The sequence below is a fragment of the Vipera ursinii genome (genome assembly GCF_947247035.1).
Source record: "Vipera ursinii genome assembly, chromosome: 3".
In the NCBI taxonomy this organism is placed as follows: domain Eukaryota; kingdom Metazoa; phylum Chordata; class Lepidosauria; order Squamata; family Viperidae; genus Vipera; species Vipera ursinii.
In genome coordinates, this window is record NC_139516.1 from 170,070,016 (window position 1) to 170,089,175 (window position 19,160).

Sequence of the window (19,160 nt, forward strand, 5' to 3'; positions counted from 1 at the left end):
CGCACATGCCGCACCCAACCCAGCTCTGACAATGCAAAAAAAGTCACGATACATCACGTGACACGGCAAGTTTGACACCCGTGCTGTAGTTTTACCAAATGTTAGTCTGGTATATTTCTTGACTGCTTTACTGTTGATAATTATTCCTAAAAGGCAAAAACTTATCACCAATACCTTCGTTGTCAGTTCTAAGGCTGTTTTTTTTATGGAAAAGTTTTACAGTACATTTTAAACATATACTCCTTCCCTCCCCCCCACACCCCCTCCCTCCCCCCTCCCCCCCAGAGCTGAATACAGGGTATTATTGCCTCTAACAAACAAGCTAAAATATGCTAACCAACTATAAATACGCTTTAAATCATATCGCACTTTAACTCCCCTTAAACATAAGTAAATAATAATACATCTTATAATTCTAATATTCATTCATATGCTAGGTGAAATTTTTTAGTCCCATATTTATTCTGAATATAATCAATCCATCTTCTCCATTCCGAGATATATCTGTTGCGATTGTTCTTTCAAATATGCTGAAATTTTTGCCATTTCTGCCAAGTTTGAAACTTTTAAAGTCCACTCTTCTATAGTAGGCAGTTCCTCCTTCTTCCAATATTGCGAAACCAAAAGTCTTGCTGCCGTTATTAAATTCAACATCAATTTAGTTTCTATAACAGTACAATCAGTAATAATACCCAGTAGAAATAACTCTGGAGTAAACCTTATCTTTTTCTTAAATATCTTCTGCATATTCCACCAAATTTTAATCCAGAAAGCTTTAACACTTTTACAAGTCCACCACATATGGTAATACGTTGCATCCTCACAACACCTCCAACATTTAGGCTGATAATTTGGATACATACATGCTAATTTTTTAGGATCTAAGTGCCATCTATAAAACATTTTATAAAAATTCTCTTAAGTTTTGTGCCTGGGTAAATTTTACGTTTCTGACGCAAATTTTTCTCCAAACATCCATCGTTATTGGCTCTTGAATATTCTGGGCCCATTTTATCATACAATCTTTAACAAGTTCCGTTTCTGAATCTATTTCTATCAATGCATTATATATCATTCTTATATGTGCTTGACTTTGATCTCTAATTTGTTTTACCAGATTTTCATTTGCTGTTGAAATGCCAATTTTCTGATCATCTTTCCATCTAGCTTGTATCTGGCCATACTGAAACCAAGTTTGTACTATTTTCCCTTCTTTTAAAGTATTAAATGGCTTTGCCATACATTCCTTTCCAGTCTGAGAATATCTTTATATGTAGTCACATCATGTTTAAATCCCAGACTTATATTTTCTATCGCATATTTAGGTATTGCCCAAATTGGTATTTTATAATTTAACTTGTATCGGTATTTTTTCCAAACTCGCAACAGAGCATACCTTAATATATGTGTCTTAAAGATATTATCCACCTTTTTATCATACAATATGCATGCCAACCATATTTAATCTCCAAGATCTCCTATCTCCCTTCCCCTTGTCCAATTCCATCCATACTGGACTGTGGTCTGATAAGATTCTTGGACATATCTTGATCTTCTTAACCCTAGAAAAAAAATCATTAGTAGTTAATACAAAGTCAATCCTGGAGAAAGATTGTTGTCTGTCAGAAAAAAAAGTAAAATCCCTTTCTTCCACGTTTCGTTCTCTCTAAATATCTCTCAGTTCCAGATCGTCTTTCATGTCAAAAAAAGATTTAGGCAATCTAGCATGATTTGGAGTGCTTTTAAAAGGTCCTTTTTTATCTTTTTGTGTGTCCAATACTCCATTCCAGTCTCCCATTAAAATACACGATTTATAATCCCATTGAATTATTTTAGTATGTAGAAGTTTATAAAATTCTCCTTGCTGTTGATTAGGTGCATATAATCCAATTAAAAGTATTTTCTTCCCTTCTATTAAAAGTTCAATTATAATATATCTTCCTTGTTTATCTGCTTCAATTAAGTTAGCTGTTAAATTCTTCTTCACGTAAATGACTACACCATTTTTCTTTTCTGGAGCAGATGCAATAAACTGCATACCCAATCTAGAGTTTATCAAATATTTTTGATCAGACACACGGATATGCGTTTCCTGCAAGCATATGACATCATTTTTAAATTGTTTCAAGTACTGAAATATTTTCTTTCTCTTTTGCGGTGAATTTAAACCATTAACATTCCATGTTAGAAACTTTGTCGCCATTTTTTGCGACTTGAAGCTTTCGGAGCATATCTTGCAGATCCACAATCATCTGCTTCTTTGGTCTCGCTCCTCCCTCTGCTTCAGTATAAGTAGATTTTTGAGTTGTAATTGTAGTATATTGTTTCTGTTGTTGTTGTTCCTTTCATCTGGTTGCAGCCCGTGTCACTCTTTGAGCCCTTGATTATTCTAATGGAGCCAAGGGCTGCGCAATTTCCAAAGTTTGCTGTGCTTCTTTTGAAATAATTTCTTCATCTCGCTGTGTATCTTCCAATTGTGTCTGTCGCGCTTCTTTTTCCTTCTTTTAATTTCTGGGGATGTCAGTGAGTCTGCCTTCAGTATATTACAATAAAAATCTCGTGCCTTCAGAACTGTATTAAGATGATATCTTGTACCAACATAATTCACCACTATCCCAGTTGGTATCTCCCATCTAAACTGAATCTGTCATTTTTTAAATTCATCTGCCAGAAAAACAAATTCTTTCCTATTTCTTAAAATTCTTGGTGGTATTTCTTTCAAAATTAAAACCTCTTGATCAGCCACTTTAAATCTGTTGTTATAAAAGGTTTGTATGATCGCATTTCTGATCTTTCTCTTTGTGAAGTAAACAACCACATCTCTTGGTAGTTTTCTTTGCCTAGCAATCCAGGAATTGACACGAAATATTTTGTCTATTTCCAATATAAAATCTTCAGCTCGCCACCCCAAAATAGGCGCCACAGCTTTTGCCAATATCTTCTCTTCCAAGTTTTCTTGTGGATTTTCTTTCAGACCTCTGATCCTCAAGGCAAACGCCATGTCCCTATATTGTATCATCACCACCTCATCATCAATTTTATCCATTTTATTCTCAGCTTCACTGATTTTAGCTTCCAGTATCAAATTATTTTGATTAACTTCTTCCACATGTTCATCCAGATTCTCAATACAAACTGTCAGTACCTGAAATGCCAGCAAAATATCCTCTCATATTTCCTTATTTTTCTCATTAATGAGCTCAGATATTTGCTCAGATTGAAGTTTTAAAACATCCTGTAAGTCTTTTAATGTCAATGTAGGTATAGGTGTATGTGCTGCGGGGGGTGGCATCAATGTTTGAAGTCCAGATTGTTGAACTGGTGAAGCCCCCGCACTTTTAGATGCAAGGAATCTACGTGGTTTGGAAGCCATTTTAACACCCAATTAACTTTTGTTTCTCACTTTCACTTTTCCACCCAAATTGCAACTTTGTTGCTTCGCTGTTAAATATCCAAGTCTTTTAAATCACTTTTGAGCCAACTTCAAATGTTTTTAACAGTCTTTTACAACTTTAAAAATCCACTTTATATCTTCCTCCTTTTATTTTATTTTCCTTATTCTTTGTTCTTCCCACTTTCTCTAAAGATTTATTCCAGCGCCATCTTCCTCCCCTTCTTTTAAGTTAAACCGAAGTTAAAGATCATATACTTGCTGTTTCAATATTCTGCTCAGCTCTGCCTGCGTCCAAGTAATCCAAAGTAAAATATTGGGAGCAGGGATGGTTGCAGCATCCTGTTCTGTTTCAAAGCCTTGAAACAGAGGAGTCCCCGTGTCCGGAGCTAATTCAGGCTCCGAGGGAGCTCTTACACTTCGACCCCCAGAGTGATAATTCTGGGGGTCTAGGGGAGCTCTACCTCTACCTGAATGCTCACCCCCCCTTCTCCCAAGGGGGGATTACCAAACCGCAAAACAGCTGATTGTCGCTGTTTTCATGATTTAAACGGAGCAATGGGGCTAACGGTCAGAAATGACCGCCTTCGACGGAGCCTTGCCACCCGGAAGCCAGTTCTAAGGCTGTTTCTTATATCTGTTGACATTGTTTGTCTTTAGATGTAAAGATGTAATTTCAGGCCCCTTTTTTCACTTTGCTTTAGTACTAAAGCTTATAGATCCTTTGCATTTTCAGCTCTCATGGTAGTGTTATTAACATAGTGCAGGTAACCACTTCTTCCAATTTTAAAACCATGCTCAATTTCCAATCCAGCTTCCCTTAATATATAGCAAACATATGTTGAATAAATAAGGGGCAAACATGCAGTCTTATCTCACTTCTTTCCAAACCTGAAGCTGTCCCTTTATCATGTTCTGTCTGTACTGTGTGGCTTCATGACTTGTACCTGTTTCCTATGAGGGTGAGATGTTCTATTATTCCTATTTTTCTAAGCACTTTCCACAATTTGACATAATTGACAATCAAATTGCCACTCTATAATCACATATTGTACTGACTTCTTTTTGGTGTTTGGCTTTTTTCAATTACCCATGGAGATCAACAATGTCTCATGGTCCCTGGTCATTTCTAAAGCAAGCTTGAACATCTGGCATATCTTTTTAGTTAAAATAAAAATAAGAAACATAAGTACAGGAAGGAATTTGAGAAGATTCAGACATGTTTCATTTATTTGTAAACATGCATAGAGTTGCATGGTAATTCAGCATACTTATGTATGAATATCATACAAGTCCCCCAGAGTCATTTTGAAATGAGATGGGTGGCAAATAAATTTTGTAATAAAATAAAAAATTATTATAAAAAATAAAATCTGTCAGAAACATGAAATCCTTTAAACTCAGAAGCAGTGGCGTAGCGTGGGTTGTCAGCACCTGGGGCAAGGCAAGTAATTTGCGCCCCCTAACCCAGCGTGCCCAGCGCCCACAGTGGGCGGCGACCCGGCGGCTCGGATCGGATTCACACAGCCAGCACTGCAGTGAGAGAGAGTGAGTGAGCCAGGCAGGGGCAGAGAGCTGCGAGCGCCCCCCCAGATGTTGCGCCTGGTGCGGCCGGCCCCCCCCTGCACCCCCCACGCTACGACACTGCTCAGAAGCTGTTTCCAAAGTGATTCTTCTGGAAATTATTTAATGTTTTTCATTTATTCCAACTTCCTTTCATTTTTCTCCTTTTGTAAAGAAAAAAAAATAACTGGAAAATAGGAAGGTATTATCATTTTGTATCCAATAAACTGATAAGGCAATGTTAAACCACCACTGTATTTTTACTGGAAAAATCTAGACAGAAGAATACAGGAAGAATATAGCTACATGGTCATTAGGAGTCAAAAACAACTTGATGGTGCATAATTACCTCATAAAATTCTATGAATGAGAAAAACCATGACTAAGCAGACGACTTTCTAACACAATTTAGTGACAGTACTTACACATTACAATAAACCTTAACGTAGTTTGGTTTCAGTTTAATCTATTGTATGAGCCTAGTCTAGCTAGACATTCAGTTCAGAACTGCTCTGGTTTTAAAAAGTTAAATAAGAGAATAGCTCTTATTCCCCTATAAAAATAAAAGCAATTGGTCACAAATAAGTACGTATGCATAGATTCATTTACATCACAAATTTCACTATGTCCAAATATGTTTACGTTCATATTTAAAGGGAAGTAAATGATGGAGTAAAAGATTTAGGATTGTAACCACTGCCCATTTTCTGAACTGTAAATAAAATTAAGATAAACTATTGAACTTCGCTATATCTTACTATATATTAAAGGCAACAATACTTTCATGTTTTGATAGTTATCCTTCCCACCCCATAAGCAGTTTTTCTTCTACAAAACCACGTTGCTTGGCGCACACTGATGGCAGATAATTTACTCTTTGGATTTAATGGCATATCCCGTCAGCTATGTCATGGCTATCAAGTGCTATTAAGAGATACAAACAAAATCACAGAGCCTCAGTATGTCTTTATTACGCTAACATTGAACGTTTTGACTTGATTGTAGCTATCTCTCATTTGCCATAGCTTGTAATGGTCACTTGGTGGCTCTCTAGGCTGCAGTCCGCTTGCCTAGAGGTTAAGCCATAAGGCTGCCGAGCCAATTTACGGTGCAAACCGCAGTTAAGAGGCGGCGGTCGCCATGCTCCAAAGCGTGCTGTGACAAGCGAGGGACGACAGAAGTCGCTTTTTAAAAACACCGACCTTACCTGTGATAAACCAGAGTTCTTTTTGACGTTTACACATAGCCTCGCTGCCTAAGTAGAAATCGCCGACGTAACAATAAGAGAAAATCTTGTGTTCTCTTAAAACAAGGTTAACCCAGAAAAGAAAGGGAAAGAATTTACCTAGGTGGCTCGGGCTTTCCAAATCTTCCAGCCCGTTGGACCGTTCTCTTCATAACCACACAATAAAAAGTTTCAGCAGGTAAAACGAGGTCCATAATTAAACTTACAGGAGGCGTGCTGGGAGGGGGAAGAGGCGAAAAGGTCAATAACCTGGCACAAAAAGCCGCGTAACTTAGCATCTAAAATGTGTGTACCGTTAATGGGTAAAACAGTTAAAACAGAGATCGAACGAAGCCCAGTTAAGAAATTCAAGTCATATGCTCCGTGGCGTCCTCAAGAAAACAAAAGACCAAAGTCTGAAGAAAAGTTTCGTAACTGGGCCGGGATCTTCAAACCTCCGGGTGGCCAAACCGGTCAAACTATCACCGCTGCGAGTTTTGCTGTAAAGATGAGCCTTATTCGCCGAACGCTGACGAATCATGGTTTGTACAGGGCTTATTATGCCATCCTGTACACTTTTAGTAAGCCCGAAGTTTCACTAGCTTCACTAGGGCTTCCTCGCGAATAAAGAGGCCTGGGCTGCGGTCTAAGGGGAATCGATGCTGAGGGCGCTTCTTTTCTTGACCGCTTTCCGAGCCCGGTTCTTGAACCTCCCTCCCAAACAAGCGGATCACGAAGCCATTTGGCTTTGCTACTACACACGCAGCTGAGTTCCGGGCCAGTTAGTTCACACGTGAGAAAGCTGAGGAGCGAAAAGGCAGCTTTCCCGCCTCCCCTCGTGGGGCCGAGGGAGGCAGCGGTAGCTACTCTTGTTCAATAACAATTCCCGCAAGGCGAGAGGGGGGAGTTGTTGCTATGGCAACCCGGGACCGCCTCTTGGGACTAGGCCGCCGCTGCGGCGGCCTAACAGCTATGGAGAGCGGTAGTGGTTTGACCGGTTTGGCCTCGGGGAGCCTTGAAGATCCCGGCCCAGTCCCGAGGTCTGCGATAGACCCTCCCGTTCTCTCGACAGGTAGTGGCGGTGGCTCAGGGCGGCACCTGGAGGCTCAGGGCGGGTACTCATCAGGGAGGATTTGCCTGACCGAGACCTGAGAAGCCCGCTTCGGGTGCGTGGCTCAGCCTCCCGCTCTTGAGGCTTCCGTGCGTCACACAGGCGATTCCTCTTCCCGCTCGCGCGCCTCTTACACTTTGGGAGCGTGACAGGAGCTTCCGTTTCTTTTTAATTTTTAAAATCCATTTTTTCGACTTAGAAGTTTCCCAGTCAGATTCCAAAACGAGAAGGAAATTCAACACTCATTGAAATATTTTATCAACACATATAAGCCGCCCTACAGAGAGAGAGAGAGAGCCAGATTCGAAGACCACGGGGCCGAGGCGAGCCCTGTTTACTTTTAGTAAAATAGAAAAAGTTTCAGTGTGAGTTACAGTCTAGAATTTTTGGTCTCCCAAAATCCAGGCAACTGTTTATTAAAGGGCAAGGGAATGCAGGAAAAGGCAAATGTTGAGGATGTAGCCCTGAAAAAAGCCTGTGGCTGACAGAATGCAAGGCTTCACGTATGATGACTGAAACCTGTGCAAAGGGTTTGTAAAAAATAGATTTCAAGGAATGGAAGCCTAGAAAAGAAATTGGAAAGAGATGGTATTTCAGGCTGTTGAGGCTGTCTATTCTTTCCCCAAATTCCAGAGCAGAGGCAAAGAAGTCCACTATGATGGTGGATAAGCTATGCCAAGCTACCATTGCTGTGGTCATACATTATTTCGGTCTTCATTTTCAGTTTTAAAATCACAGTTTGGAAATAGTCAAATTGTAGGAGAGCTATAATTTCTCACATTGCAAAATGACTCTGAAAAATATTATGTTCCCCCACTTCCTTACTCATGATCAGTTAATTGCAGTTTTATGCATTGCCTCTGCTTTTCTATTAATCCAGGATAGGGCTATACATGGCACTGTGTATTATAAAAATAGTACTATAATATTAGTATTGCATCTAGTATTTAGTATAGTATAGTTGTATTATTATGATGATGATTGGTGCACACAGCCACATGTTTAGATTGGATTTGGCATTTTATCTACATAACTCCTTTCCAAGGACCTGTTGTTTGATCGTGTTAAAGGTATCCTTGCAGGATGCAAGTTTTTCCAAGTAAAAGTGCCTTTTGCAAAGTGATTTTGTCAATGCCACTAGTGTTCAACCTTAGATGTTATTTCTTCTTTCAGAAATACCACAGTTTGCTATCATGAATGAGGAACCTGCCACAATTTGTTTCAATGAAGATGATTATTATTGTCCTGTCTGCCAAGATGTGTTCAAAACACCTGTCAGGATTTCCATTTGTCAACATGTGTGGGTATCTGACTAACCCATTTTCAATGCTTTGTTTCTTTCCCTCCCACTCTTCCTTTCTATTGTAAGAACACATCTATAGAAGTCATATTGCCCTTTTTCCAGAATATGCAAGAGCATTACCTAGGGGAAATAGATACAACACAGTCAGACTTGCAGGTTTCTGTTTATAGCCAATTTCAATAAAAGTAACATTAGCCTTGTAGATTTGATTTTCTGATCTGATCTATCTAGTGGAGCTGGTATATGTTCTGCTTCTAATTATGATGTATAGGCATTGAGGTTTTTTCCTTCCAGAATCTACTTGTTCCCCTTTCATGCTTTAATAACGCTTTAATGGTTATTACCACATATTTCCTCCTTAGCCCCCATTAATAAAGGTATCATCACAGTAGATTTGAAATTTGGAAGATGTTTTGTCTTAGAGCATGTCACTTTCTTTGACTCTGATGTGCCATTTGTCTATTTATTCACTGCCACATTATATTTGGTTAAGATTTTGCAGGAAGTGTTTCTTAATGGCTATGAAAGAAGGTGGACCACACTGTCCATTATGTCGAGGCATTGTAACGAGAAAAGAAAAAGCACGTCCCAACAGAGCCTTAGATGTTGAAAACAATATGAAGAAGTTGGTGGGGAGTTGTAGATGCTGTGAAAAACAGGTACAGTAAATGCAAAGTAGTTAACTTTTAAAAGTGGATAATTGTTGCTGCAAGCTTACACATACTTAATCCAGAAGATCTTCCAAACTTGTAGAACAAGTCTGGGAAGAAAGCCCATCTAATCTATTAGCATTATCCTGTTCAAAAGCAGACTCATTAGAATGCACCCTATAATTGCATAAGCTATTTGATTTATCTACCCTTTGAGATCATTATTTTTAGTATCCCATCTTTATTTTTGGTTGGTTCAAGATAGACACATATCCAATACTCCTGATTTCTGTTTTCCTCACAACAATAACATATTTGGTGCATTGTGCTGAGAGAGGCTGACCCAAAGTCTCCCAGCCAGCTCTTATGTCAAAGAGAGGATTAGAACTAGTAGTCTCCCAGCATCTTAACACATCATTAAAGTATTTTTATACCACTATTTAAAAATCTAAATGAAATACATCTTTTACAGATTAGATTCTCTCGTATGAGACAGCATTATAAATCATGTAAGAGGTATCAAGATGAATATGGTGTTCCTTCTATAATTCCAATCTTAGACATATCTCAGGATTCAACAGGAAACAGGTGATGTGTAGTTTATATTTTTCTAAAGAATATCCAAACTAAATTTTAATGCTTTATAGTACAGTAATTCTGTACTATAAACATTAATGAATAATGTTTATACTACAGAATTTTTTTCATAATAATGGCTAAAATACAGAGTTGTACATTTCTTAATATTATTTCCAATGTGATTAGGACAGGGCTAAAATAAATCCTTAAACTTTGGAACTTTAGTTCTACTACAAAATAAAATTCTAAACATTTCCTTATGTAATTTAGTGTGTGAGCTTTTGTTCTATTGAAGTAATGATCTGTTTTAAAATATAATACTCTACATATATAGTTCATAAAACTGAGTTTTTAATATAAAAGTACTTTTTAAAAAATATTTGAGCCAAAACCAAGAAGTTCTATGTCAATGTATTGTTTAATATCTGAGTATAACTGCATCAGTATTTGTTTTTTTAAATGCATTTCTTCAGATTTCTTAAATGTTTGAATGGAGATAAGAGCTATTGTCAGCTGAGTCAGCCAGATCATGAAATAAACAGAGCAAGGTTTTCAGGAATACCACTTTACTGTTGCAAGGTATAATAGCAATCCTGAAAGCTTTCCTGTGGCGGAACCACTGGCTGAAGGAGAAGAAGCCCCATGGGAGGGGGGTGGTGTGTTTAAATGACATTACAGCTTACAGTTCATTCGGGGGAGGAAACGCTTAGGTTTGCCTTGTCATTTCCCAATGGAAGGCAAACAGTCTGGCGAGATTCTTGTAAATTGGTGATTAAGACTAAATAAAACTATTTGACCTTTCTTGGAGCTGTTCCGGTTGCTTGGGCCTAACACTGCCAGAATCTTATGCCAAACAGAATCAAGTTGGGAGTGTTTCCAGTTCTTCCTCACGCTATAATAATAATAATAATAATAATAATAATAATAATAATAATAATAATAATAATAATAATAAAGTTGGAAGGGACCTTGGAGGTCATCGAGTCCAACCCCCTGCTCAGGCAGGAAACCTTATACCATTTCAGGCAAATGGCTGTCCAGTCTCTTCTTAAAAACCTCCAGTGTTGGAGCATTCACCACCTCTGGAGGCAGGTTGTTCCACTGGTTAATTGTTCTGTCAGGAAGTTTCTCCTTAGTTCTAGGTTGCTTCTCTCCTTGACTAGTTTCCATCCGTTGCTTCTTGTCCTGCTTTCAGGTGCTTTGGAGAATAGCTTGACTCCCTCTTCTTTGTGGTAGCCCCTGAGATATTGGAACACTGCTATCATGTCACCCCTCACCCTTTCTCCTTTGTCATTTTCTTTCTTGTAGTAATTCATGCATTCTTCAATGAGGTTATTTCTATTTTCTTCTATAGCAACTGATTTTTACAGTATTTATTGTGCTGAAATGCAGATATAGGGTTTATACTTTTTACTTGACATGATGAGAGTTGTACTAAACCTGAAGAAGCAGTTGTTTCTACCTGTTATCAAAGTCATCTATGTCAAGTTTCCACTTATAAATTTAAATTATGTCAAGATAGTCTCCTTTATTACAATAAAATTTTGTTATTTAGAAATTAAAGACTAACCCCTGGTTTGTTGGGGTGGGTTTTTTTTTGGTATACCAACTAGACACAGAACATGTTTTCATAACTTAGTAAGTCACTTTAGTTGATTAATGAGAATACACATGCTACTGTCTTTTGCTCAACCTGCTGTTCTTTAGCCTTTTTCTCTCCCTTTCCTCTAAATTTAAAAATATCTTTTATTTCTGAACTAGTCCTCAGGAGAAACTTAAGAGATAAAGCAACTATTCCTTATTTTGAATATATATATCTCACTAATTTTACTGACAAAAATTGCTGAATGCAGTGTTATGTCATTCATATTTATATGTTCCCTATTGACTGATATGAAGGCATAACTATTTAAGATTTAACCACATAAATAAATATAGTTATAATTAATATTAAATGTATTAGAGGGAATTTTGTAATTATACAGAAATGGTAAAACTGATAGCAGGTCCTGGAGGTCTTCTGTGAAGTTGTAAACAGGGAAGCAAGGACAGATCTAGTTAGTATTTGGAAAACCACCTGAAGCCCAAGTTCTGTAGACTACAATAGGGGGCTGAAATGCAGTCCACTTTATCAGCTGCAGTGTAGAATGACTTGAGAACATTTTCACTAGTATTTTTTAACAGGGGAAAAAATGCTAATCTCCTTGGTTCCTATTTCTGTTTCTCCCTCCAATTATAAGTGTGTCTATGCAGATATAAATACATACATATATACATAAATAGAGAGAATCCGGAAGAAATACGCATAATTTTATTCAAATGAATTTTGTTTTTCAAATTTAGAGGTATCACGTATCAACCAAAGATAGAGGAATTTATCTAATAATCATAACTATTAATATTTTTTATTTACTGTAAAATAAATCCTCACTCAGTTTTGGGAGTGATTCTTCTACTTCGGAAATGGGAGAAAATTCTAATCTACATGTTCCTGAAGAACCTGCAAGGTAGGAATAACCCTGCTTATTAATAACTATTGGTTTCTATGACTAGGAAAAGGGTGGACTTAACAAAAATATATTCCAAAATAACACGAAAGCTACAACACGTTCGTGTGAAATGTTAATTTTTAAAGTATTGTATGAATTAGTAAAGAAATAGCTATTGCAATATGTGACAATTTGATAATAATAAAACTATTCTACATCATTGATCATAGGGGCCAGGATAATGGGAAAGTTATGCCTTCTTTCCCCCAGGAAGACCAGATTCTTCCTGGAAGAACTCCATTGTAAGGGAAACAGTACTGGCCCTAGTCATTGGTAGAAAAATACATTACATATAGTTTTGGTCACCACAATATAAAAAAGATGTTGAGACTCTGGAAAGAGTGCAGAAAAGAGCGACAAAGATAATTAGGAGGCTGGAGGCTAAAACATGAACGTTTACAGGAATTGGATATGTCTAGTCTAGTAAAAAGAAGGATTAGGGATGGCAGGATAACAGTGTTCCAGTATTTGAGGGGCTGCCACAAAGAAAAAGTGGTCAGCCTATTTTCCAAAGCACCAGAAGGCAGATCAAGAAGCAGTGGGATGGAAACTAAGCAAGGAGAGAACCAACCTAGAACTAAGGAGAAATTTCCTGACAGTGACAACAATTAACCAGTGGAACAGGTTGCCTTTAGAAGTTGTGGGTGCTCCATCACTGGAGGCTTTTAAGAAGATATTGGACAGTCATTTGTCTGAAATGGTATAGGGTCTCCTGCTTGTGCAGAGGGTTAGACTAGAAGATCTCCAATGTCCCTTCCAACTCTGTTATTCAATCACTACAACTGACTGTTGTCTATTGCAAAATCATACTGAATTAGTCATTTGCTACAAACATCAGATGGCCCTATGAGCTTATTTTTTATCCATTGAATTCCTTGTACATATTGCATGCTGCTTATGTACTTTTTATTTATTTTTTTATTCTGTTGCTGTTGGTATTTCAGTGAGCAGCCTACATTCAAATGCCCTCTATGTCAAGAAAGTAACTTCACAAGGCAGACTCTATTGGATCATTGTAATGACAAGCATCTTTATCAAGTAGACCCAGCAGTGAGTACACGTGTAAAAAGCTTGTTGTATGTAAAATAATAAAAAGTCTTGTAGCATAGCTTAAATGGTATAACAAAGAGTTAATATCTAAGGATACAAGTTTAATAGTTTTTGTTATTTTTGTTGTTATTACTATTAAAGTCAGCCCTAGGAATATAAGCAGTGTATTGCTGGATTGGACCCTTGGCCTATCTAGTCCAGGCAACTAACTGTGCAAAGAATCCCCTAACTCCCAGCTGATAGCCTTCAGAGGCAGTCACATTGCCATCCAGATTATTTGTCATAGATCCCCAAGACTTCCATGAATTGGTGCAACTCTTTTTTGAAGCCAACCTAGTGGGTAGCCAGCACTACATCTCATGGTAGTGAATTATAAAATTTAATTATGTGATTAATTACATGTAAAAAAAGATTTTTCCTTCTGAAGAATACTTATTTGAAACTACAGTTGCAAGAAAAAGTATGTGAACCCTTTGGGATTATGTAGTTTTTTGCATGAATTGGCCATAAAATGTCCTCTAAACGTCATGTAAGTCACAACAATAGAAAAACACAGTCTGCTTAAAATAATACTACACAAACATTAGCTGTTGTCATGTTTTAATTGAAGATAAGATGGAAACATTCACAGTGCAGGGTGGAAAAAGTATGTGAACCTTTGGACTTAATAACTGGTTGACCCTCCTTTGGCAGCAATAACCTCAACCAAACGTTTCCTGTAGTTGCAGATCAGACCTGCACAAGGATCTGGAGTAATTTTGGACCACTCCTCTGCACAAAACTGTTTCAGTGTAGCAATATTCTTGGGATGTCTGGTGTGAATCGCTCTCTTAAGGTCATGCCACAGCATTTCAATCGGGTTGAGGTCAGGACTCTGACTGGGCCACTCCAGAAGGCGTATTCTGTTCTGTTGAAGCCATTGTTTTGTTGAATTACCTGTATACTTTGGTTCATTGTCCTGTTGCATCACCCATCCTCTGCGGAGCTTCAGTTGGCGGACAGATGGTCGTACGTTTTCCTGCAAAATGTCCTGATAAACTCTGGAATTCATTTTCCCATCAATGACAACAATCCGTCCAGGCCCTGAGGCAGCAAAGCAGCCCCAAACCATGATGCTCCCTCCGCCATGTTTTACAGTGGGGATGAGGTTTTGATGTTGGTGTGCTGTGCCATTTTTTCTCCACACATAGTGTTGTATGTTTTTCCCAAACAACTCAATTTTGGTTCCATCTGTCCACATTTGAAGTTTGCAAAAGAGCACCTGGATGTTCCACAGCACTACTGGCAAAATATTCTGTGGACAGATGGAACCAAAATTGAGTTGTTTGGGAAAAACACACAACACTATGTGTGGAGAAAAAATGGCACAGCACACCAACATCAAAACCTCATCCCCACTGTAAAACATGGTGGAGGGAGCATCATGGTTTGGGGCTGCTTTGCTGCCTCAGGGCCTGGACGGATTGTTGTCATTGATGGGAAAATGAATTCCAGAGTTTATCAGGACATTTTGCAGGAAAACGTACGACCATCTGTCCGCCAACTGAAGCTCCGCAGAGGATGGGTGATGCAACAGGACAATGAACCAAAGTATACAAGTAATTCAACAAAACAATGGCTTCAATAGAACAGAATACGCCTTCTGGAGTGGCCCAGTCAGAGTCCTGACCTGAACCCGATTGAAATGCTGTGGCATGACCTTAAGAGAGCGATTCACACCAGACATCCCAAGAATATTGCTACACTGAAACAGTTTTGTGCAAAGGAGTGGTCCAAAATTACTCCAGATCGTTGTGCAGGTCTGATCTGCAACTACAGGAAATGTTTGGTTGAGGTTATTGCTGCCAAAGGAGGGTCAACCAGTTATTAAGTCCAAAGGTTCACATACTTTTTCCACCCTGCATTGTGAATGTTTCCATCTTATCTTCAATTAAAACTTGACAACAGCTAATGTTTGTTTAGTATTATTTTAAGCAGACTGTGTTTTTCTATTGTTGTGACTTACATGACGTTTAGAGGGCATTTTATGGCCAATTCATGCAAAAAACCACATAATCCCAAAGGGTTCACATACTTTTTCTTGCAACTGTATGTTAATTCCAAGGTATGTAAAATAAGGCAGAATGAAATTATATATTTTTTTAAAAAAAATTACCTCTTTTTGACAGAATTTTTCCATTTTCAATAATAGTATTTTCACTTTTCCCCTTAAATTTAGCATAGATCATACTTTAATAAGCACACAGGTTGCATTTCATTCATTAAACATATCTGAGCACTTAAAATATTTAGATTTGGAAAAATTATACCATATCAAGGTTGCAGAACTGGGTGGGATTGATTTAAGTTTTTTTTTTAAAAAATTACTCAAGGTTACCCAAACTGATTACATAGAGATCTCTGTGTTATTTTTCCTGGCAACAGTTCAGAAATAGTTTCTATTAATTTTTCCCCAGGCCTATATCCCTGGGTTTTCCTTTTTATTTTTCATCTAAGTACTAAGTTGGTCAGATTTTGCTTAGCTTTTTCAAGCTCAGCCAGAGGTGGATTGGTACTGGCACTAGTGGAGCCTAGTGGCTTTTTAACATCACTTTACCCCCATTCTTAACTTTATGGGTAGAGTATGATTAGTATTTTCTCTTTTATAAGAAGAAACACTATATGTACTTTTAAAATAAAAGATGTCTATTCTATTCCTATTCCTTCCACAACTTTCTACTTATTAGAATCAAATACCAAATATAACAATATCACAAATAGCAATAACACTTAGACTTAGATACCACTTCACAGTGCTTTACAGCCCTCTCTAAGCAGTTTACAGAGTCAGGATATTGCCCCCAACAATCTGGGTACTCATTTTACCGACCTCGGAAGGATGGATTGAACTGGTGAGACTCGAACTGCTAGCAGCCGGCAGTCATCAGAATTAGCCTGCAGTACTGCATTCTAACCACTGTGCCTCCATGGCTCAAATATCACTGAACAATGATTACCAGATCAAAGGAGATTCATTACCAGAAATAAAATATTCGGGGATGCATAATTGGAAGAGATCCAGAAAAATGTGAAAAAGGAAGAGCCAAAGACTGAGTATAATAGTAGATACAACAATTAGAAATATAGAGGAAACAGCAGATATGAATTACAGAAATGATAACTTAGAAGAAGTAATAATAACAGAACTAGTATAGGCCAATACTGAAATAACCTATAAACTGACCCTCCCCCAATAAAATTAAAAGATAAAATTATGGCATATGCAGAATTGTTAGTAGAAAGACAATGGCTGAATTGAAAGTAGTGTCCAAAAAAGACCTGGCACCTATAATGAAGGATGTGAATAAGGCACTTTTAAGGATTAAAGTATCACCTATCAAACTGACTAATCATCTTGCCTACAGTACAGCAATGGCAGTTGGAAAAGAACAAAATATCAAAATTAAAAAGCCAAAACCAAAGTTGCGTTCAATCCTAAAGTGAAGGATCAGACTGGAGGCCAGGATAAAGAAATTAAGTTCAGATGCAAGTAATTAAAGAATATGAAATAGGAAAAAAAAGATATAAGGATTAGGACAAGTCTAATTTTAAAAAGTGCTATGGTAAGTAAGTGATCCCTCAAATATTAGCACCTTAAATTGTACCTGCAATTACCAACCACCAATACAGCTCATGAAGCAAGATATTACATGGGCATTCTAAGGTATGCCTATTACTGCTCTTGGTTCTATACCAGTTAAAGCAGCTGGAGATCTTCAGAGGCAGCCCTGTGTACATCAAATTATAATAGGCAAGCTGCAAGTAACTAGGGCATGAGTGCAGCTGTTCCAGCAGATGGGACAAAGCAATTGTAGTGTGAGAGAAACAAGTTCAAAACAGTTTATTTTATTTTATTTTAATTCCATTTATATCCCGCCCTTCTCCGAAGACTCAGGGCGGCTTACAAGCTTAGCAGTAGCCTTCATTCTATGTATATGCCTGCGAAACACCAGTAAACTTGTTTAATGAGAGGATAGAAATACTTCCATATAAAAAACTATCCAGGTATAGGAGGCCAGTTCTTATGTCTTAAAATTTCTTTTCTCCCCTCTCAGAGAAGAACAGAGAGATTTATAAAAGAAGACCATTGGATTAGGAAGTACCTTGATTCCTTTAAGTAATGGCAGGATACACTTAAATCAAATGAAGTTTTCCGTATGTGTTTGGAACCTCAACACAAATTCATTTAGTTTATTTTTAACATTCTTGAAACAGAGTATGAATTTAACAAGTCTCGTTGCTGCTTCTAATATGAAGATAAAGCTAAATAAAATCATACGAAATGGTATTTTGACAATTTTCTAAGTAATAATGCAGACTATTAAAGAAAAATAGCTTGATTTTAAAGGTTTTGTTTCTAATTCACTGCTACTTTGTTATTTAGAATCTTCAATTGGATGAAGAAACTCTGTTTCAAAATGCTGTTGAGGAATCTTATCAAGTGAACCTTTGAAGCTTCTAATTACCTTACATCACTACTATCTACAAGGGGGGAGAGAGTCAAGTCTGGTCTGATGTCAATAAAAAGGAACTCTGTATCCAATTCAGTAGCAATTGTTTTCCCCTAGGCAAACTTCATTTTAAAATACTTTAAAAACGTGTTACTACATTGTAGTATATCTATTTTCCATTTACTAGTAGAAATATTTCAAATATCTGAAGAAAATATCACTGCCTTTGAAAAAAGTTCTTTTTTATTTAATTGTTTGATTTTACAGAACTCTTATTTGGAGTAAAATAAATTGTAAAATATTAGATAGCAGGAAAGGGGGATAATTATCCTTGTTTCAATAGTTCCATTTTCCTTGCATACTTTGTATTTTGAAGTAGAGGTTAAAAGCTAAATGGTTTTACTGTGATCCATAACTTAACTGTTAACTATTGCATGCAGGGATTTTCTTAATTGTTTTCCAAAGTCTTTAAGTACAAAAGCATTTTACTGAGCCAAATAAATAGAAAGGCAGAATTCAGATTTAAAAACTATGACTTCTTGGTTTAGAAAAAAATGAGATTCTTTTCACCAACACATCTACCACTGTACTTTTCTAAAACTTTTTTTCCCTAAGCATTACTTTTGTGTGATTAATTCATATTAATTTAAGACCTGAATAAGATTCTTTAAGTGGCAGCACAATTCACATGCAATGTTTATTAGCGTTTTTCCTGTTATATTACTAAGACTGTTTTTATATTAAGTGAGTTTATTTTTTAAAAAAATGCTGTGTTGTCTTAGACCAGTATTGAGTTGATTGTAGTGTTTAGTTAATAAGATATTTCTACTAATTGAACGTATCCTGAAACCAAGTAAATTTCTACTTGCTTTAAAAATTAGCCAGTAAACTATCTTCATTGTAGCATTATAATTATGGGTAAGCAGATTGATCTTGTGTCACTGCATTATTATTCTATATTTATTATTGCTCTATTTATATTCAGGAAATAAAAGAGAATTTTAGAACGCAGACAATGGAATCTGCATGCATGCTCATGATTTGATTATTATGTTTGCTTTATTGTTAAGTAGTAATATATGAATTTGGCTTTTTTCCCCAAACACATTACTCCTTCATTGAAAAATTGTAAAGAATGTATTGATTTCTATTTACAGAATCCTCCCACCCCACCTTCAGTTTTGTTTTGAGAATAACAATAATATTTAACTGCACAGTTAACAACACTTTTCTTTGTTCTGAAGTTCCA

The 19,160-nt window shown here is 37.1% G+C and overlaps 1 protein-coding gene across 2 annotated transcripts; it reads left to right on the forward strand.

Moving 5' to 3' along the window:
• Positions 1-7,094: 7,094 nt before the first annotated feature.
• RNF138 (ring finger protein 138) lies at positions 7,095-18,807 on the forward strand (the record flags this gene model as incomplete). 2 transcript variants are annotated; one of them, XM_083359988.1, is made up of 7 exons in its annotated part: positions 7,095-7,251; positions 8,464-8,590; positions 9,087-9,252; positions 9,716-9,831; positions 12,258-12,329; positions 13,316-13,421; positions 17,845-18,807. In XM_083359988.1, the coding sequence occupies 7 exons, from the start codon at positions 7,095-7,097 to the stop codon at positions 17,911-17,913; spliced, it is 813 nt and encodes a 270-aa protein (XP_083216114.1). In that variant the 3' UTR covers positions 17,914-18,807. The 2 variants fall into 2 exon arrangements, with proteins under 2 accessions (XP_083216114.1, XP_083216115.1); XM_083359989.1 differs by lacking the exon at positions 12,258-12,329 and having other exon boundaries at positions 7,140-7,251.
• Between the last annotated feature and the right edge of the window lie 353 nt (positions 18,808-19,160).